At 47.6% G+C, this 22,726-nt stretch overlaps 1 protein-coding gene and 1 long non-coding RNA gene across 3 annotated transcripts; one reads left to right on the top strand and one right to left on the bottom strand.

Annotated features, from left to right (window-relative positions):
* Nucleotides 1–5,342: 5,342 nt before the first annotated feature.
* Nucleotides 5,343–21,117, bottom strand: FBXW9 (F-box and WD repeat domain containing 9). 2 transcript variants are annotated; one of them, XM_075276054.1, is made up of 11 exons: nt 21,075–21,117; nt 18,344–18,803; nt 15,104–15,240; nt 12,559–12,687; nt 12,163–12,275; nt 9,816–9,907; nt 9,219–9,367; nt 8,775–8,888; nt 7,978–8,067; nt 6,486–6,551; nt 5,343–5,639 (listed from the first exon to the last, which is right to left on the bottom strand). In XM_075276054.1, the coding sequence occupies exons 2-11, from the start codon at nt 18,753–18,755 to the stop codon at nt 5,565–5,567; spliced, it is 1,377 nt and encodes a 458-aa protein (XP_075132155.1). In that variant the 5' UTR covers nt 18,756–18,803; nt 21,075–21,117; the 3' UTR covers nt 5,343–5,564. The 2 variants fall into 2 exon arrangements, 1 of the variants encoding a protein (XP_075132155.1); XR_012716148.1 differs by lacking the exon at nt 5,343–5,639 and having other exon boundaries at nt 6,504–6,551; nt 8,749–8,888.
* Nucleotides 15,526–17,357, top strand: LOC142204736 (uncharacterized). The gene is made up of 3 exons (XR_012716147.1): nt 15,526–15,669; nt 16,267–16,385; nt 17,014–17,357. It is a non-coding gene; the product is annotated as an uncharacterized LOC142204736 (long non-coding RNA).
* Nucleotides 21,118–22,726: the final 1,609 nt, after the last annotated feature.

Here is a 22,726-nt window from a genome sequence, read left to right on the forward strand (position 1 = left end):
TATTATGTCCCCATAGTGGCCCCTGCACACAGTATTATGTCCCCATAGTGGCCCCTGCACACAGTATTATGTCCCCATAGTGGCCCCTGCACACAGTATTATGTCCCATAGTGGCCCCTGCACACAGTATTATCCCCCATAGTGGTCCCTGCACACAGTATTATCCCCCATAGTGGCCCCTGCACACAGTATTATGTCCCCATAGTGGCCCCTGCACACAGTATTATGTCCCCATAGTGGCCCCTGCACACAGTATTATGTCCCCATAGTGGCCCCTGCACACAGTATTATGTCCACATAGTGGCCCCTGCACACAGTATTATCCCCCATAGTGGTCCCTGCACACAGTATTATCCCCCATAGTGGTCCCTGCACACAGTATTATGTCCCATAGTGGCCCCTGCACACAGTATTATGTCCCATAGTGGCCCCTGCACACGGTATTCTGTCCCATAGTGGCCCCTGCACACAGTATTATGTCCCTTAGTGGCCCCTGCGCACGGTATTATGTCCCTTAGTGGCCCCTGCGCACGGTATTATGCCCCATAGTGGCCCTGCACACAGTATTATGTCCCATAGTGGCCCCTGCACACAGTATTATGTCCCATAGTGGCCTCTGCACACAGTATTATGCCCCATAGTGGCCCCTGCACACAGTATTATCCCCCATAGTGGCTCCTGCACTCAGTATTATGCCCCATAGTGGCCCCTGCACACAGTATTCTGTCCCATAGTGGCCCCTGCACACGGTATTCTGTCCCATAGTGGCCCCTGCACACAGTATTATGTCCCTTAGTGGCCCCTGCGCACGGTATTATGTCCCTTAGTGGCCCCTGCGCACGGTATTATGCCCCATAGTGGCCCTGCACACAGTATTATGTCCCATAGTGGCCCCTGCACACAGTATTATGTCCCATAGTGGCCTCTGCACACAGTATTATGCCCCATAGTGGCCCCTGCACACAGTATTATCCCCCATAGTGGCTCCTGCACTCAGTATTATGTCCCATAGTGGCCCCTGCACACAGTATTATCCCCCATAGTGGCCCCTGCACACAGTATTATGTCCCTTAGTGGCCCCTGCGCACGGTATTATGCCCCATAGTGGCCCCTGCACACAGTATTATGCCCCATAGTGGACCACCCATGAATAATAATTATTATACTTTGGGTCTTTTCAGACGCCAGAGTATAATGATCAGAGACCCAGGGGAGGATACAAACATAAATAAACAATGTTACTTACCTCTCCTGAGCTCCAGCGCACTCCCCGCTACTTTTGGCCATCTTCAATGTTGAACCAGACGTCAAGTGAGCCAGGCCTGTGTCACAACACATAATGATGCTGGCCTGGCCCATGTGACGTCACCAAACCAGCCCACAGCCTGCCAGAGCGCAGGAAAGGTAAAGTAACAATGTTTTTTATGTTCCCTGAACTCGGGAGGTCTGAAGAGACCCCAGAGTATAATGATAGCAACATTTATGGGGTTCATGAGTCCGCGGCCTCGCCCATCCCCGCATCCCTGCTCAGAGCCGTCTCCACTTCCCAGGCTTCAGTGAGCAAGAGTGGGGATATGTAAGTAAATAGGGCCGGTTACCTGCTGAGGTTACTCCATGGCCTATTTAGTGATGAGAAAGCGGTGCTAGTATACACAGTCAGGAACTTGATGGATGCCTCATTCTGTACTCAGGAATGGTAAATCAGAAAATTAATAAATCGCAGATTAAAATATAACCTTTATCTAAAGAAAAAAAACAAAAAACGTAAAAATATCACCCAAATATCCCACTATATGGTGCACTACTGCACCACACCGATCCAATAGCCCATAGGTGTAAGCGCAACCACAATGTCAAATTCTCCAGTTAGACAAGTGCAAAAAACAGGACAGACGACAAAGCCATTAGAAACCACAATAGGTAACGAAGTTTGACAACGCGGCTCATGTTAGCGAATATACAAACAGGATCCTTCCAGCAGGGCCAGGGCTCCTATGTGGCTCATGTAACTTCAAAGGTTCCAGTGTGAGAGATCCAAACACCGCACATCTCGGAATAAAGACACCAACGGGAATTTATTTGCATCGCTGCCGATTTTGTCTGTTCCACCATTAGATTTAGTCATCAGGAGATCATTGGAGAATTTTGCGAGCTGTTTCAGTGGAGAGCAGCGTATAAGAGGTTAAGAAGAGAGTCAGCAGAGATGGCGGATTAATCGAGAATAGACCAAGCGCTCCAAGATTTTGGAGATGAAGGGGAGGTTAGAGATGGGTTGATAGTTATGCCCTGCATACAGCTTACACAATAGACCCATTAAACAGACCCTATAACCAGAGAAGCGAGACCCTAGATTGGACCCCCAGGCAGAGCTGTCCTTGGAGTCTTCTTCCTTCTCATGTAGCAGCCCCACATTGCGGATGTCAGGACAAGTATCTGCAGAGCAGTGTCTGACCCTGCCATGAAGACCCGCACCAGTCAGACCATGCTAGGGGTTGTAGTTTGCCTCAGAAATCAGTGGAGGGCCACATATACCTCAGAAAGATGGAAACTATAGTTGTCACTGATCTCCTTAAGTGAAAATAGCGCCACTTACCGTACATCTTGGCACGGTGCCACAATTAGATTCAGGACGTTTGGTAGTATGTATTGGCCCTCTCCTTCTGCCTAAAGATTGCCAGTGGTGCACGCAAACGATGGGGTAATAGGCGTCTTAGTGTCACTTATTGACCAAGAGGACTACCTGACTGCTATTAACCTGCTCAGACTCGCTCATGAATTTCAGCAAGTGGTAGGAGCCCTCACTTGAGCCATATACCCCAATATTTGCCCTTTTGACGCCCTATTTTAACCCCCCCTCCATCCCCACCCGGGTACAGACCTTCTCCAGTGTAGCAGGTGCCCGCTATACATCATCATCACCCAGGTACAGACCTTCGCCAGTGTAGCAGGTGCCCACTATACATTATCATCCTCACCCGGGTACAGACCTTCTCCAGTGTAGCAGGCGCCCGCTATACATTATCTATTATCCCCACCAGTGTAGCAGGCGCCCGCTATACCTCATCTATTATCCCCACCAGTGTAGCAGGCGCCTGCTATACATTATCTATCATCCCCACCAGTGTAGCAGGTGCCCGCTATACATCATCTATCATCCTCACCCGGGTACAGACCTTCTCCAGTGTAGCAGGCGCCCGCTATACCTCATCTATTATCCCCACCAGTGTAGCAGGCGCCCGCTATACCTCATCTATTATCCCCACCAGTGTAGCAGGCGCCCGCTATACATCATCATCACCCAGGTACAGACCTTCGCCAGTGTAGCAGGTGCCTGCTATACATTATCTATCATCCTCACCCGGGTACAGACCTTCTCCAGTGTAGCAGGCGCCCGCTATACCTCATCTATTATCCCCACCAGTGTAGCAGTCGTCCACTGTCTTACTCCAAGCTGTAAAGTCTGATCAGTGACAAGTGATGTGGGACAAATAGTTCTGAAATTAACCCTATTCCACCCACTTGTCACCCTCCACCCTCAGGCTGGGATTGCTCAGTATAACCTGAGGCGTGCACACACTAAGCACCCTCCCTACTGCTTGACCAACCCCTCAGATAATAACTGAAGACATACCACATATAAGACATGTAGAAGATGCCACATTGTACCCACCCAACCTCCCATATGCCAGCCACTGCACTGTAGTTACTAAAACCCGTACTGTCCCTAATCTCTAAGCCTGAAACCTACAAGATCCCATCATACGTGTCATCACTTACACTGACAGTCCTGAACATGAACCACTGACAAGTGAAGTGACAAACAGCGGCAGGGTCATGGCAGCCAGGACTTGCTTCTGATCCAACCCCATAGAAGAGACTGAAGCACAAATTGCAGGAAACATCCCCACTGGAAACGATAGAAAGGTGTCAGTACACACAGGACATCACAACTTACCTCCAGACCAGTCATTGGGCCTATGCGGACCCCAGCCCACCATCAAAAGTGCCTGCAGTGGGCACACGAGTGGAATAAAGGCTCATGGTCTTATGAATCATGTGTTATATCATGTAGATGACCGGGTGTGCACGTCACCTACCTGCTGAGGAGATGGCACTATGAGAAGATGGTGGAGGCAGTGTGATGGGCAAGGATAAGAGTGGGGGACCGAAATCCCCCTAAAGCCTCCTTGTAATGCAGCACCAGTGTGCTCCATTCACTTGGCGGCTTTACGGGAAGTTCTGGTGCAGAGTTTCTTCTGATCCAGTTGGACCCCTATAGATTGGACACTTCTTCCCTGTTCTGTGGATAGAGTATAAGTGTCCTTAACAGCACAACCCCATTAATATTACACAGAACAATTACCCCCCACCCCCACGGCAATGGTGCTCATCTCCAAATTCTCCTGATCTCAATACAACTGGTCGTGTGTGGGGGTGTACCCAAAAAAAAAAAAAAAAAAAAAAAAAAGGGGGGGGGGGGGGGGGGAGTACGATCCATGGCTGCCACACCCCTAAGATGTCCTTCTAATGTCATAACATCCGTCCTAAGCCATCAGTCGTAGAAAGTGGATCACCCCTTTAACCTTTGGCTAGGTTATTGAGGATCCATGGGGGTTCTGCTTTTCAGGCCAAGTAATGTCACAATGATCGGTCACATGGCCTGAGTGTAGTTCATGTTTCGCCACGGGGACCTATTACCTAATGGGACTGGTTTGGCTTGAAGAACGCGGCTCCTCTAGTCTAGTGGCTGGAGCACCTAAGATCATACTAGCCTCCATAGTAGTAGAGCCGCATTCCTGCCTGACCTAACTGGTGAACATGCTCCTCTAAGCGGATACTGAAATCCTGCCCCATTCCATCAATGGCCGCTCATCTGTTGGCCCTGCAGGTTGGCGCAGGGGGTAGTGTGTTCTGCCCCTCCATGTGCTCCAGTGTCGGCGTGTGCTATGGCGCTCCACATGTCCGCTAATGATGTCATCAGTAGCGCTATCACGCCTATTTAATACCAATAAAGATTAGATCTTTGTATGGGATTATCTTGTTCTCCATTTACACCCAAAGCTGCATTTAATATCCTGCTGGTTGTCAGTGGAAACAGATCACAATTCATCCATATTTTCTGCCACACACATCACCCAATACCTGAAGTGTCGCCGTGTAACTCCCACAATGCATTGCTCTCAGGTAAGTAGAAGAATTAGATAGCTTTACATGTGAATGGAGAAGAAATTCAGATACATAGGAAGTGTAGAGCAAATGTAGAGATGTAGAAAGGCGAGAGTACCGGGGCTATGGAGGACATCCCAAAAACTGCCGACAATGATATGGAATTCCATGGATGGTTTTTTATTTTCAGGTGTGTAAAACAGTGATTAAAAACCTGAGGATAGCACCCAATACACAGACGATGCTGCTGGAAGATCACGCATCGTACCTGAACACTCACGACCACCCAAGTGGGTGAAAAAAACATGGAAGGAGCAGCTGAGGCGACCCCGGCACACTGTAATGGCGTCACCTTGTAGGCTTCAGTGTATCTGATGTGCTTGCTGATGCTGAGGAGGTTATTCCGGAAATCTCCAGATCTCCAGCGTCTGTCCACCAGAGGCTGCAGCCACCGTGCGCCCCGCCACACTCACCTGGTAGGAAAGAGAAACAGATGTGAAGAGCGGCTGGTGGGAAAGGAAAGGATGTCACTGGGAAGATGGCGACATCAAACCAAGGAAAGGCAGACTGACTACTGGGAAGGAGCAGAAGCATTAGTTATGTCTCTGATCACATCTGAACTACAACCCACATGACTTATAAGGTTTCACTGATTTGACAGGAAGAATATGGTGCAGGTTATCAAACATGACAGTATCTGCAGATGTGAACATAGCCCTACTGCTGCGGCTCATTCACAGTGTGCACAGGGGTAGGTGGGAGCGCCATTGTGCTGAGAATTGCAGCGCTGCTCGCTTCACCTCGAAGTTCAGAAAAAATTGCAGCACTGCCATAAGGCAAACCGGAGCTCAATATTTCACTATGTAGGAAACTTATAAGACCTGCAAACAAGTCTTGAACGCAATAAAGGGTTACTCCCCTCTCATCCCTTGTGACTGCCCAATCTCCGGGATTCCCTCCGGATCATGACAGTTTTGCAGAACTGCATTCAATTCACCATTTTGTCTATGCACATCGGCGCCCCTGTCCACTGGTTGTGCAGGAAACTGAAGCACAGACCCAAATTAAGGAAACTGAGCCATCTTCATTTCTCTGCACAGCCAGGACAGAACACCGCAGCCCCTTCCTTCCCAGAATTAGTGAGGACCCCACAGATCATAAAGTGATGACCTCTCCTACTGACATGAGATGGAAACACGCCTTTAAGGTCCTGCACCAGTTCTAGTAATGCTGCAATTTTACCATGATTCAGGGATGACCAAACATGACCACAAATTCCTAGTCTCCCCCCAACCACCCTCACATTACAATATTCTTACCCCATTGACTACACAGTTGTGGCTCTGTGAGGTGATCGTCGTAGGTGGATCAGTAGGAATGTGAACCTGGAAAGACAAAGCTGCATCAGGATCCATCAGCCTGTGAGGACGCACCGCGTGATACAGGACGCACCGCGTGATACAGGACGCACCGCGTGATACAGGACGCACCGCGTGATACAGGACGCACCGCGTGATACAGGACGCACCGCGTGATACAGGACGCACCGCGTGATACAGGACGCACCGCGTGATACAGGACGCACCGCGTGATACAGGACGCACCGCGTGATACAGGACGCACCGCGTGATACAGGACGCACCGCGTGATACAGGACGCACCGCGTGATACAGGACGCACCGCGTGATACAGGACGCACCGCGTGATACAGGACGCACCGCGTGATACAGGACGCACCGCGTGATACAGGACGCACCGCGTGATACAGGACGCACCGCGTGATACAGGACGCACCGCGTGATACAGGACGCACCGCGTGATACAGGACGCACCGCGTGATACAGGACGCACCGCGTGATACAGGACGCACCGCGTGATACAGGACGCACCGCGTGATACAGGACGCACCGCGTGATACAGGACGCACCGCGTGATACAGGACGCACCGCGTGATACAGGACGCACCGCGTGATACAGGACGCACCGCGTGATACAGGACGCACCGCGTGATACAGGACGCACCGCGTGATACAGGACGCACCGCGTGATACAGGACGCACCGCGTGATACAGGACGCACCGCGTGATACAGGACGCACCGCGTGATACAGGACGCACCGCGTGATACAGGACGCACCGCGTGATACAGGACGCACCGCGTGATACAGGACGCACCGCGTGATACAGGACGCACCGCGTGATACAGGACGCACCGCGTGATACAGGACGCACCGCGTGATACAGGACGCACCGCGTGATACAGGACGCACCGCGTGATACAGGACGCACCGCGTGATACAGGACGCACCGCGTGATACAGGACGCACCGCGTGATACAGGACGCACCGCGTGATACAGGACGCACCGCGTGATACAGGACGCACCGCGTGATACAGGACGCACCGCGTGATACAGGACGCACCGCGTGATACAGGACGCACCGCGTGATACAGGACGCACCGCGTGATACAGGACGCACCGCGTGATACAGGACGCACCGCGTGATACAGGACGCACCGCGTGATACAGGACGCACCGCGTGATACAGGACGCACCGCGTGATACAGGACGCACCGCGTGATACAGGACGCACCGCGTGATACAGGACGCACCGCGTGATACAGGACGCACCGCGTGATACAGGACGCACCGCGTGATACAGGACGCACCGCGTGATACAGGACGCACCGCGTGATACAGGACGCACCGCGTGATACAGGACGCACCGCGTGATACAGGACGCACCGCGTGATACAGGACGCACCGCGTGATACAGGACGCACCGCGTGATACAGGACGCACCGCAACCCACCTTCATAGTTTTATCTGTGGACGTTGTGTAGAGAATTCCTGCTGAATGCCAGATACCAGTGATTTGGGACTCGTGTCCTACATCAAACGTCTGAGCGGATGGCGGGATCATACAAGAGGGGATGTAAGAGGGCAAGATGTGAAAAGAACACAGCATAAGATCTCATCATCCCACTAAATACTATACATATACGGACACAGTGAGCCAGCGCTACACCACATAACACCCCACCCCCAGCATACAGGTATTAGGACATTAGTCGCGGTGGTCAGTAGATCACATGTACCTGACTGGCCATAGACACACATGGGCAAAACCGAACAGTAACTTTGCCATTAATTCACCCCTTGGCGAGGGGGGCAAACTGAACTCAGTAAAAGTCTTATTGTAGCTTTAGACGCGAATGGAGAAGACAACACAAATTCCAGTTCAGCCATGTAAAGTAATCCTATTAGTATTTCCAGCTGGAAAGGTTTGTGCAGTACGATATATCCACATCCTCTTTATTCTCATATGTCAGACCCCCTCCCCAATACATAGAGAAGCTGACACTTCTACCCATCTATTCCAGCAGCCACTGAGTTAACTGGTTTTGACTCGTGCCCACAGCCCCAGAGGCCTGAAAGTGATTGATCCTTCACACAGCCAGATATCCCTGTGAACCATACGGTAATAAACTGACCCTCGTGTACACCCCGGTATTGTTAGCACATTATTATAGGGCTGGATCTACACATACAGATGGTGCTATCAACTGCATCCAAAATGTACCGATAGCAAACGGCAATTTCCAGTACCCGCAGGTGCTGGAATGTTCCTCCGTGGCTCCCATACATGTGGACCAGGCCATGGTTGTCCCCTGCCCACAGCTGTGGAGACTGATAGGACATGCAGAAGAGGTAGTTGTCCAGCTGAAAGAGCGAAAACAGAAATAATTAACCCCTGTCTAGCTAGTGTAAATCCAGCAAGATCACCGACACTGGTGACTGGGCCCCTGCCCACACTCATTTAGGCAGAAGGGCATGGAAATCATTATAGAGGCACAACAGGCGGCCATATACAGGATATCAAGGAGAGAGAATTGTAATGGTAGTAATCCAGGATGATCATCATCTGGCGCCATCCACGGTTCTAGACCATCAGGTGCCGCACAACTGGACTTATATCCTATTGAGCAGGGAGGGCACATGGGAATGGGGGAGGGGTATACATGTACTTTATACATATAACATCGATCCTACCTGTATCCTCTGTAAGACGGCATTAACCCTGCGGTCAAACACAACCAAGGTTCTGTCCTCGCTTCCAGATACGATGTGACGGTCGTCAGCCACGATAGACAACACTGGACTGGAATGTATTTTGCGGGATTTTATCAATGGTGAAGCAGCTGAGAATAGAATTAGTAAGAGTCATCTCTGTGTTAGGCTAGGACGTGCAATGGCAGGGGTCTTCACTGGGAGGCGCTATTGTATAAGTAATACTACCTCCGGTGCTGCCCCTGCTACCTCTTGTGTCACCCCCGCTACCTCATAGATTGTAAGCTCTTGTGAGCAGGGCCCTCAGTCCCATTGTGTGAAGTGACTATATCTATGTAATGTATTGTTTTTGTCTGTACTTGAACCCTACAAATTGTACAGCGCTACAGAATATGTTAGCGCTATAGAAATAAAACGTGTTACTATTACTATTGTACTGCTGCCTACGTAAAAGAACTTTTAAATGATAGTGGTGGGAAGTAGTACTGCAAGTGATAGACTACGGGTATATACTATATACATGCTGTGTGTAGTTACATATAGCAAGTCATACAGACAAGTCACCAGCGCTGGTCTCACCTCTCGGGTCATACGCACTCACTCTCTTGTCATAGGATCCTGCTAGCAAGATGTCCGGCAGATAGGCCAGGCAGAGGATTGCAGCTCGCCCCCTGCAGGTAGAGAAGGGTGACATCAATCCGATTCTGTACTTGTGAATGTCCAATAGATTATTCCTGGGGCAGTAACCTTAAAGGGATTCATTTTACACCTAATCCCAGCACTGGGCCAGCTGACTGATTCCTTCTTACAGGGGGTGCCCCTGAGCTCTTGGACTTGCCCCCTAGACACTGGTGTATTTATTTATGCACTGCTGCCGAGACACTCACTGCTAAGCACTGGAAGATGGCGGTTCCTCCAATGGGCAGTGATTTGATTTCCTGCATGAAGGATGTCCATGGCATGGAGTTCCTGACTGCCACTAAATAACACAGTGGAGAGCTTTCAAGGTCTCTAAGATTCCCCCGCCCCCCCCCCCCCCCCCCCCACACACACACACACCTACCTTCTTAAAGAGGCTCTATCATTGGGAAAACTCATTTTTAACTAATCATATACTTGCATAGCCTTTAGAAAACTTAATTGACTCCTACCTTTTGTACGTTAACCCCCTCAGTTGTTTTTGCATCAGCCTGCTTTTATTTATATGCTAGTTAGCCTCCAGCGAGCACCGGAAGCCTCACTGAGCACGCTCAGTGTGTGAGAGCAGAGAGATGTCTGAGCACGCTCAGTGTGTGAGAGCAGAGAGATGTCTGAGCACGCTCAGTGTGTGAGAGCAGAGAGATGTCTGAGCACGCTCAGTGTGTGAGAGCAGAGAGATGTCTGAGCACGCTCAGTGTGTGAGAGCAGAGAGATGTCTGAGCACGCTCAGTGTGTGAGAGCAGAGCGATGTCTGAGCACGCTCAGTGTGTGAGAGCAGAGCGATGTCTGAGCACGCTCAGTGTGTGAGAGCAGAGCGATGTCTGAGCACGCTCAGTGTGTGAGAGCAGAGAGATGTCTGAGCACGCTCAGTGTGTGAGAGCAGAGAGATGTCTGAGCACGCTCAGTGTGTGAGAGCAGAGAGATGTCTGAGCACGCTCTGTGTGAGAGCAGAGCGATGTCTGAGCACGTTCAGTGTGTGAGAGCAGAGAGGAACCAGCAGCAGCCTCGCTGCTCTCACAGACAGCACAAGTGCTCACTGAGGCTATAGGTAGCAATCCACTAATAGATTACCTACAAGGATAAATAGAAAAAATAGCAGTGCAAAGTCCCAAAACCACCAAAGAGGATAGATGTTAAAAACCTAAACTTTATTAAGTTGAAAAGATAGCTCAATCACCCTTCTTAAAATTGTGCACAAGTAGGCGACATAAAAATCACTGACCCCCAAAACACAATCTGCAACAGTATCCCCTGTAGTCCTACTAGGATTCCAGGGTTTATAGCTGGGTAAATTCACTACAGCATTAGTGTCAGTGAATTTTAGAAAACAAACAGGATTAGAGCTAGATAAGGCATACAGGTAGATGGTTATTATACCTCAGTATTCATAAACCCCATCAAAATGTATCCAAATCAACCCGGTGGGGTATTATTAATATAAGATCAGGTCTAGATGGCCGTTTAGTTACACGTGCACACACATTCTAGCATTGGATTTCTCTGGGACCATTGGGGATATATATAGGGATATATAGGGATTGAGCCATTGATCGGGTGCTACAATACAGATTACTGTGCAAAAACACAAATACAATCATTAAATGAAGCAAATAAGCAAAAGGTCAAAGTGCATCGCATGAATGTGCAAAAACATCCCAGTGCAATAATATATTGGTAGAAAATAGATAAAGGATCATAAAGTGCACTGCACCAAGCTAGCTGACATAACTCCAGGAGCAGCAATACACACTAGTACCCTGCTAAGGGCGGGTTTATACCTGCGCCCAATCTCCGCTCTCCAGGTTTCCGTTTTCTAATGGCAGAAAACGGAAACCTGGCAGGCTGTGAGCGCCCTGCTTCATCTTCGTCCTTGGTCACTACAGGCTCTCCTATGGACCCCCCTATTGACCCATCACCCAATCCTACCAACCACTAAAGTAACCAAATAGATGCTGCAATTGTGGCAGAGGACAGGCTTTAGTTTTAGGTTCCAAGAGCTGATCTCACTGCTACTCCCGCTACTTAATAATCCAGTCTTTCCCCTTGGCCTATCCCCTCAGGTGTTCTCTTGGTGCGGGAATGCAAGGTTCAGGCTTCTCAACAAATTCTCCAAGAACCATTTCATTGACGCAGGCTCACCTCACCTAGACCCTCCCTGCCAGTGGCTCGTAAGTATTGTTCTCACAAGCCTAATACACAAGACAAATGATACCGCAAAACCCCTTACCTGATGTCCTGAACCATCTGACCTTCAGCCCCAATATCCCAGATCTTGATGGTGCTGTCCCAAGACCCCGAGCACACACGATTCTCACAGGCAGCAAGTGTCCAGGCCCAGCCCTATGAGAAACACATCAGAAGCTGAAAATACAGTCAGTTATAAAGTCATAACCACAGGGGCACATGGGTCCTACCCCACTATCACCACCTTTAGCTGCCACACTTGCTTAAACGTTGCGTATGGTATTGCAGCTTAGCCCCATTCACTGCAATGGACAGTTGGGCGCTGTCTCTGTAGGAAAGCGGCCATGTCTAATTCTGCACAACCATTCCCTGTATTAACACCTACTACTAATCTCTGAGCACCATATACAGTAACAGAGCTATAATACAGCAGCAATACCTTGTGGGTTCCGGTTTTGTCCGTTCCCAAAGGCTTCACTGTGGCCTTCTCTTGGTCCCTGCCCAGGTTTCTTAGATCCCACAGGCAGACATTTCTGTCCCGTGAACCAGTCACACACAAAGATCCACCCTGTGTAAGGAAAAACACCACAGAATGCAGCCAATGTACACCAAGAAATGTTACTTATGTGAACAGGCGTCTTAAAGAAGCGGCCGTATTAGGATAGGGGAGACATTAGTAAGGGCAGGACCAGGTCAGTCATTAAGTGTCTGTTCTGCTAAAGATACTGAGAGCAGGTCACTAGTGAAGGTCTAGATGTACATACCATACCTGTAGTGGAAAAGGAAACAGAGGACCCAGCACCCAGAACTCTTGTAGAAAGTAGTAGATTAAAACTTCGCTTTTATTATTCACATTAAAAATTCGGACATCTTAGAGTGATACAGTCCATGTGCAGAGGTGGTACTGTCTAACGCCAATGCGTTTCAGTGCCGTAGCACCTTAATCATGGCATATTGGTAACCTCTCGATGTGAACTTATATACTAAAAGAACAAACATATGCATATGTACAAAGGGTTAAAAACAAGGAAGTACCTCCCTACTGCATCACAGCGGAAGTGGTCACCATTCCAAGTGAGGTAAATGGTAAATAAACAGAGGTAAAGTATATAATAACAATTTCTTTCCTCTTTGTTTATCCTTTTCTTTCTTTTTCTAAATTACAAATGTCACAAGAGACAATCATCGGTCAGTGTGAACACGTACCATGTATACAAGTGGAGAGACAGCGCTATCCCGGAACAGAAGTCCAATCGTTTTACATCATCAAGTTTACCATCAAAAGGAAAACAATTGTAGAGAATATGGAATAATGATAAATGATCAAAAATTATTCTTTTGAGAAGATAATGAAGAAAATAAAGAAACATTGTGTTAAGCCATGGCTAGCTGTGTTCACACCAAGAATATCTAAGATTGTGTTGATATAATAAATACATGTTGAATAAATTGTTTTTTGTAAGTGTATAATGATTAATTTGTGAAATGAACTTATATCCAATAGAGAATTAGTACGTGGAGATGATGGTATGCTTTTAAAATTTTGGACCAATCAGAAGAGACGGGCCATTATAGGCTCCGCCTCTATTACATATCTACAGCGGACCTGATGGAAGACAAGTGGTCTTTACAAGGTATATCTGTGTGACCGATCATACTGTATATGAGCCTGTACATCCCACTGTGATGTATAAAGGTCCTGACAGCCAATGAAAAGACTGCCTACTATTTGAGTGACGTGGGAAAGATACTCCTACTGTGACTAAGAATACTAAACATATCTATCGGACCTGAAGGAGAACTTATTCAATCCAATACTGAGATAGGTCACGTGTTTGTTGTGTAGCCAATCACGGAGTAGCCTACTTTTCTCCATAATATGTATAGGGATGTCTGTAGCCAATCACAAAGTTGCCTATTTCCTATGGGTTTTATAATAGAAGGCTGCTAAGTTGTTTTGCAGGAAATCACATGATGTTATGCGGCCAATCATAAAGTAGCCTACCTTTATCCATAGTGTATGTGGGATTGAAATAACCAATCAAAAGATTGCCTACTACATATGGGTGCTTCTATAGAGAATACCCGCTATTTTGCTGTCAGAAGGTCACGTGTTACAATATGTCCAATCACATAGTGGCCTACTTTTATCCATAGTAGAGATTGGGTGAAATACACTTATTCATGGTTTGAGTGACATAAAATAGATACTCCTTCTGAAACAAAGGATACTAAACGTATCTGTCGGACCTGAATGGGAACTTATTTCATTCAGTACTAAGATGGGTCAGGTGTTTATTGTGTAACCAATCACTGAGTAGCCTACTTTTCTTCATAATATGTATAGAGATAACTATAGCGAATTACGGGGCTGTCTATTTCCTATAGGTTTTATTGAAGAAGGCTGCTGAGATATTTTACAGGAGGTCACATGGTGTTATGCAGCCAATCATAAAGTAGCCTGCCCTTGTCCATGGTGTCTGTAGGGTTGAAATAGCCAATCACTGGATTGCCTACTACATATAGGTGTTCCTATGGAGAATTACCCGCTATTTTGCTATCAAAAAGTCACGTGTTACAATGTGTCCAATCGCAAAGGGGCCTACTTTTATCTATTGTAAATATTGGGTGGAATGCAACCAATCACAGGAATGCCTATACCTTATGGGGGTTTTTTTTACAATGGTGTCTACTGACCACATGACTTGGATAGACCAATGAGACACAGGCCTACTGTTAGTTAATGTTTAGGAAGAAAAAAAAAATATATATATTTTTTTTTTGTTATTAGACGGCTGTCTATCATGTATACGGGACATTGCTCTCTGAACAGAAGAAAAATAGGTGTGTATTTCTATACGAACAAGGACTCAAAAAAACATATATAGCTTGCGATATGACGGATCCAAGTTGAAAAAATGTATTCTGTGCACCATTAGTAAAAATAAGATAAATCTGTCCTCTTGTTCATTCCTGATGGGTACCTGTAACAGGAGAACGGCGTCTACAGAGGCGTAATGTCCATCAGCCAGCGAGTAATGTTCTCTATTCCCATTATCCGACCAATGAGAGGTATGCTCCTCCAACTGTATACAGGCAGACGGCCAATCAAAGTCTTTTTCTACGAAAAAGATAAAAAAATACAAAAGAGTGAGACCAAACATATGTCCTGATGTCTGTGTATTAGGATGAGGAGAGGTCTGTGTGTCCTGATGTCTGTGTATTAGGATGAGGAGAGGTCTGTGTGTCCTGATGTCTGTGTATTAGGAGAGGTCTGTGTGTCCTGATGTCTGTGTATTAGGATGAGGAGAGGTCTGTGTGTCCTGATGTCTGTGTATTAGGAGAGGTCTGTGTGTCCTGAGGTCTGTGTATTAGGAGAGGTCTGTGTGTCCTGAGGTCTGTGTATTAGGAGAGGTCTGTGTGTCCTGAGGTCTGTGTATTAGGAGAGGTCTGTGTGTCCTGATGTCTGTGTATTAGGAGAGGTCTGTGTGTCCTGATGTCTGTGTATTAGGAGAGGTCTGTGTGTCCTGATGTCTGTGTATTAGGAGAGGTCTGTGTGTCCTGAGGTCTGTGTATTAGGAGAGGTCTGTGTGTCCTGAGGTCTGTGTATTAGGAGAGGTCTGTGTGTCCTGAGGTCTGTGTATTAGGAGAGGTCTGTGTGTCCTGATGTCTGTGTATTAGGAGGAGGAGAGGTCTGTGTCCTGATGTCTGTGTATTAGGAGGAGGAGAGGTCTGTGTGTCCTGATGTCTGTGTATTAGGAGGAGGAGAGGTCTGTGTGTCCTGATGTCTGTGTATTAGGAGGAGGAGAGGTCTGTGTGTCCTGATGTCTGTGTATTAGGAGGAGGAGAGGTCTGTGTGTCCTGATGTCTGTGTATTAGGAGGAGGAAAGGTCTGTGTGTCCTGATGTCTGTGTATTAGGAGGAGAAGAGGTGTGTGTGTCCTGATGTCTGTGTATTAGGAGGAGAAGAGGTGTGTGTGTCCTGATGTCTGTGTATTAGGATGAGGAGAGGTCTGTGTGTCCTGAAGTCTGTGTATTAGGATGAGGAGAGGTCTGTGTGTCCTGATGTCTGTGTATTAGGAGAAGTCTGTGTGTCCTGAGGTCTGTGTATTAGGAGAGGTCTGTGTGTCCTGATGGCTGTATATTAGGAGAGGTCTGTGTGTCCTGATGTCTGTGTATTAGGATGAGGAGAGGTCTGTGTGTCCTGATGTCTGTGTATTAGGATGAGGAGAGGTCTGTGTGTCCTGATGTCTGTGTATTAGGAGAGGTCTGCGTGTCCTGATGTCTGTGTATTAGGAGAGGTCTGCGTGTCCTGATGTCTGTGTATTAGGAGAGGTCTGCGTGTCCTGATGTCTGTGTATTAGGAGAGGTCTGCGTGTCCTGATGTCTGTGTATTAGGAGAGGTCTGTGTGTCCTGATGGCTGTATATTAGGAGAGATCTGCATGTCCTGATGGCTGTATATTAGGAGAGATCTGCGTGTCCTGATGTCTGTGTATTAGGAGGAGAGGTCTGTGTGTCCTTATGTCTGTGTATTAGGAGAGGTCTGTGTGTCCTGATGGCTGTATATTAGGAGAGGTCTGTGTGTCCTGATGGCTGTATATTAGGAGAGGTCTGTGTGTCCTGAGGTCTGTGTATTAGGAGAGGTCTGTGTGTCCTGAGGTCTGTGTATTAGGAGAGGTCTGTGTGTCCTGAGGTCTGTGTATTAGGAGAGGTCTGCGTGTCCTGATGTCTTCGTATTAGGAGAGGTCTGCGTGTCCTGATGTCTGTGTATTAGGAGGAGGAGAGGTCTGCATGTCCTGATGTCTGTGTATTAGGAGGAGGAGAGGTCTGTGTGTCCTGATGGCTGTGTATTAGGATGAGGAGAGGTCTGTGTGTCCTGATGTCTGTGTATTAGGAGAGGTCTGTGTGTCCTGATGTCTGTGTATTAGGATGAGGAGAGGTCTGTGTGTCCTGATGTCTGTGTATTAGGAGAGGTCTGTGTGTCCTGATGTCTGTGTATTAGGAGAGGTCTGTGTGTCCTGATGTCTGTGTATTAGGATGAGGAGAGGTCTGTGTGTCCTGATGTCTGTGTATTAGGATGAGGAGAGGTCTGTGTGTCCTGATGTCTGTGTATTAGGAGAGGTCTGTGTGTCCTGATGTCTGTGTATTAGGAGAGGTCTGCGTGTCCTGATGTCTGTGTATTAGGAGAGGTCTGCGTGTCCTGATGTCTGTGTATTAGGAGAGGTCTGCGTGTCCTGATGTCTGTGTATTAGGAGAGGTCTGTGTGTCCTGATGGCTGTATATTAGGAGAGATCTGCGTGTCCTGATGGCTGTATATTAGGAGAGATCTGCGTGTCCTGATGTCTGTGTATTAGGAGGAGAGGTCTGTGTGTCCTTATGTCTGTGTATTAGGAGAGGTCTGTGTGTCCTGATGGCTGTATATTAGGAGAGGTCTGTGTGTCCTGATGGCTGTATATTAGGAGAGGTCTGTGTGTCCTGAGGTCTGTGTATTAGGAGAGGTCTGTGTGTCCTGAGGTCTGTGTATTAGGAGAGGTCTGTGTGTCCTGAGGTCTGTGTATTAGGAGAGGTCTGCGTGTCCTGATGTCTTCGTATTAGGAGAGGTCTGCGTGTCCTGATGTCTGTGTATTAGGAGGAGGAGAGGTCTGCATGTCCTGATGTCTGTGTATTAGGAGGAGGAGAGGTCTGTGTGTCCTGATGGCTGTGTATTAGGATGAGGAGAGGTCTGTGTGTCCTGATGTCTGTGTATTAGGAGAGGTCTGTGTGTCCTGATGTCTGTGTATTAGGATGAGGAGAGGTCTGTGTGTCCTGATGTCTGTGTATTAGGAGAGGTCTGTGTGTCCTGATGTCTGTGTATTAGGATGAGGAGAGGTCTGTGTGTCCTGATGTCTGTGTATTAGGAGATGTCTGTGTGTCCTGATGTCTGTGTATTAGGAGAGGTCTGTGTGTCCTGATGGCTGTGTATTAGGATGAGGAGAGGTCTGTGTGTCCTGATGTCTGTGTATTAGGAGAGGTCTGTGTGTCCTGATGTCTGTGTATTAGGAGAGGTCTGTGTGTCCTGATGTCTGTGTATTAGGAGAGGTCTGTGTGTCCTGAGGTCTGTGTATTAGGAGGAGAGGTCTGTGTATCCTAATGTCTGTGTATTAGGAGGAGGAGAGATGTGAGTGTGCTGACATCTGTACATTAGGAACAGTGGTGAGTTTGTTGCATTTTTTTGTATAACTCACGTTCTTGAATTGGAAACTTGGCGTGGATCTTCTTCTGTACCCGCACCCTCCAGGTCATCTTCTCTGACACAATGTATCTGAGTGTGTGGCACACTAATGGCAGCACACAGAGTATAAAACGGGCATCCAGATAGGACAGTATGTGCAAGAGGAGCTCAAGGGGAAGAAGCAGCAGCAGTGATTTCACCTCTCCATCCTCCCCAGATACTGGAGATTTCTTCAGATCTAAGCCGCCATGCAACATCTCATCCTGAACTTCCATCGGCAGAGTGTGCGGGGTTCGACTAGCTTTGTCTTGTAGGGTGACCGTGCTGAGGACTCGGGACACATAATCCATTGCTTGTCTTTCCGGGTCCTCTGAGATTTCCCCATCAGAATCATAATCAAACTCCATTTCCGGTGTACTTGCCATGTTAAATATGGGAGTGGATAAAGGAACGGTCAGTGACTAGCTCTGCATCTACACCAGGGAAACAAACACAGTGAAGACATAGAAAGGCGCTGAAACACTCCCTTAACCCTTAAGTTACAAAGTAACAGTAAGCTAAACCATAAGGCAGTTGTATTTCAGTGCTGCTATCAGGGAAACAAGGGCTCTGCTGCCCCCCAGATTACAGCAAGTGTTCACCCACCATGCAGAATAAAACCGGGCCTATTATAATCACTGGGGTGTTTGCTTAGTGCATGTATGGGTCCGCTCCTCCAGAGATGCTCATTGTAACCGCTCTCTGGCTGATGGGTCCATGACCGCCACCAAAGGCCCCTGATAGTCCACAGTGACTATGATGGCCGCCATGATGATAGGAGAAACAACATGGCTTACTGTGCTACTTTATGTATTGGTGCCATCCACATCTGAGACTTTTAGTGTTTCTTTCCCTTGACACAGGTGAAAGATAAGATAATCCTTTAATAGTCCCACATTGGGGAAATTTCAGCATGTTATAGTAGCATAGTAATACAGATACAGGATAATACACAGTAATATATTACAGACATAGGCACACATATGCTGAGAAGAGAAGATATACTAGGAGTCCATAGCAGCTAAGGAACAGAAGAAGAAAGGAGGAAGACTAACCGTGATCTACTGGAGTTATGAAGTTTCCCTTTAAGACAAAGCTATATAGTGATCTGATGGTCTTAAAGGGTCATCCCACAATTATAAAACCTTTGTCATATTCCACATTCATCCTGAGTGTAGCCAGGCTGGATATGGGCAGGGCGGTGGACAGTCGGCGCTCCCATTTACTATAACGGGCCATGTGCTGTGCTTTGACCATCACCAGTCTAGTTAGAATGTGGAGTGTAAGAAAGGTTGTGCTGACTGTACTTGGGAAGAATATGCAAATCTGACTTCCATGATGTAATTAGGATGTCAGTGCCTCAAGCATGCACACCAATAGAGGGCGCTCACTGAGAATGTGCAAGTCTATCTTCCATGATGTAATTAGGAAGACAGAGTCTCAGTCAAGCACAACCTATAGAGGGCGCTCTCTTTAACATCATGCCGACCTTCTCAGAGGCCTTTGTTTGCAATGATGTTAGGATTATACCAAGTACAGTCTCTCAGCCAAGGACAGCTGTTTCGATCTGGTTGGATCTCATCAGCTTGGCACAGAGAGGACTGACCTGGCAGAGGTGAGAGGCTTAGGCAGGGTTGAGGGGATATCGTCACTCCATAGGGAGAGACCATCATTTAGATGTGTGGAGTCTTAAGCCATGAGCGCTCCACTGCAAAGGAACATGGGAAGAATATGCAAATCTGACTTCCATGATGTAATTAGGATGTCAGAGCCTCAAGTATGCACACCAATAGAGGGCGCTCACTGAGGATTTGCAAGTCTGTCTTCCATGATGTAATTAGGAAGTCAGAGTCTCAGACAAACCCTTTAAGGATTCGGCAGCTGTGACTTACATTGTCCAATTAAAGATAACAGTGTAACCCGACTACTCCTCTAATGTAAGTGAACAGAATTACATTGTGACCCCTACGGAGCTGCAACAGCGAATTCTAGTTACAACAAGAAAAAACAAAACAAAAAAAAACAACCAATCCATCAGTGCTCGATCTATTTTATAACGAAGTCACAGTCACAATGCAACTCCAGTTACTTACATCAGTGACACTGCAGGATGACATGGCCAAAATCACTGTGTAGCCCTGGCCTTACAAAAACACGGCTGCTTTCTATCACCAACAGCGACGCACCCATCCAGGAGTTCGGCATTGCTGGCCAGTCAATCAGACTTCAGCTGCAATTACAGGCACAACCTGTAGACAGGGGTGGCACTGTTTCCGGAAGAAAGCAACCATGTATCCTATTCTATCCTTCTTCCTCTGTCCTCAGATCCTGATCCCTCCATCTAGAGCAGGGGTCTCACTCAATTGTACCCAATAAGCCCTGTGACCTCTAGTGCCCCCTACCGCCTCATAGATTGTAAGCTCTTGTGAGCAGCGCCCTCACTCCTAGCGTCTGATACATTAACCCTTTGTCACACTGTCATGTCTGATATTGTCCATATCCCCTCTGACTTGTGCAGCGCTGCGGTATATGTCGGCGCTATAGACATTAGGTTTCTTGTATTCCAGCACAGTCTGGTGAGTTACTGTACAGCCCAGAGCTATGGCAGCCAGCTCACACACGTCTCCTATGGCCGGCTCGTACACAGTACGGACATTACAGCGCCCCCCCCCCGGCCATATACACAGCCCCCTCAGCCCACACACCTGTCTCCTAGGACACCGCCCATACTTCCGGTGCACTTCAATGACGACAACGCGACGCAGCAGAAGGAGCCGCGGCCAGAAATAACCATGGCAACAGCAAAGGAACCAATAAGCGAGCGGGGGCGTGGCTCAACAAAAGGCCAGAGCTAAGTCAGTGTGATGTGTGGGGCGAGTGCGCACCCTGCTGGAGGGAAAGCGGCACTGCACTGCAGGAAATCGTCTTAGTTATAGGCCGCACCAGTAGTCTCACTGCTGACATATCTATCTAGTCAGGGGGGTGCAGTCACAGCAGGGCCCATAAACACTGGCATCAGTATGCGATCATACAACAGCCAGGACCTCTGCAGATCAGCTACAGGTAATAGTAACATTTGTAGGAGCCGCGCTGTTCACTTGCCATACAAGGTGTAGCAGTAGGTTTAGGTAGTGCACATGGTATGGTGGGTGAGCAGCATGGCTCCTGACATGTTATTACCTTTAGCCCTTGTGTCTCAGACCGCTGATCTGCAGGGTCCTGGCGGACAATTCCACTGGTGGGCCCTGGACACCCCAATCCGACCCTGACTGTAAAGTGCTGCAGGAAAAACAGAGCTGCATTGGCGCCGCAATTTTCCTGGCAGTGCTGTATTGCTGTGGGGCCTTAGCCTTACAGTTCCAGCAAAGTGAATGAGATTGTCTATAGTCTCGCCCCATTTTCAAAAACCTGTTTGTGAAAAACAAAACTTGTTCATTCAGCTGCAAAATCACAAGTGTTTTTCCTAAATATTTAATAAGGAAAGAAAAACTCAATAAAAAATGCAGTTCAAAAAAATGGAGTTTTTTCCATAACATTTTTTTGCTTTGCTTTACTTTCTGGTTCCAACCTAACCCTGGAATCTCATGACCGTAATGTATCCATGTATTTCAGACTATACCTCACCCCAAATACGTACAGGTCTGACAACCCTAACTTATAAAGTAGAGATGAGCGAATAGTATTCGAAACTCTACCTCGCTCCCATAGGAATGAATGGAAGCGGCTGAACACCAAGGGGTTAAGTGCCGGCCGCTTCCATTCATTTCTATGCAGCGAGGTAGAGTTTTGTGTACTATTCGCTCATCTCTATTATAAAGTCACAGACCTCTATAGTGCTGCTAGTTTTGGTCATTGTGTAATGTTTTTTTAATGTAGATTGTGAGCCCCACATAGAGATCACAATGTACATTTTTCCCCATCAGTATGTCTTTGGAATATGGGATGGAAATCCATGCAAACACGGGGAGAACATACAAACTCCTTGCAGATGGTTTTTTTGCCCTTGGCGGGATTTGAACACCAGAACTCCAGGGCTGCAGTCCTAACCACTGAGCCACCGTGTGGTCCCCAGTTATTGTGTAATGTTTAGCTTTTACTGCACACCGCTTGCCAATGCATTCAGTAGTCTGTTCAGGGGGGGTCCCATGCGGACTCCCGGAACGGATTACCGATGCAGTGTAGCAATACAGTAACATCATGTCCATGACATCATCAGAGTTCCATTACAGTATTCCAGATCTTGAGGCGTAGACCACAGCCAGGCTCAGCGTAATATCCATTTGACATTATAATCCTTCAGGTAGTTATTATATATATTTTATCTTTAGTCACATGACATTCACAACCTTTGTATCAT

Source organism: Leptodactylus fuscus, chromosome 5, assembly GCF_031893055.1.
Source record: "Leptodactylus fuscus isolate aLepFus1 chromosome 5, aLepFus1.hap2, whole genome shotgun sequence".
Taxonomy (NCBI): Eukaryota; Metazoa; Chordata; class Amphibia; order Anura; family Leptodactylidae; genus Leptodactylus; species Leptodactylus fuscus.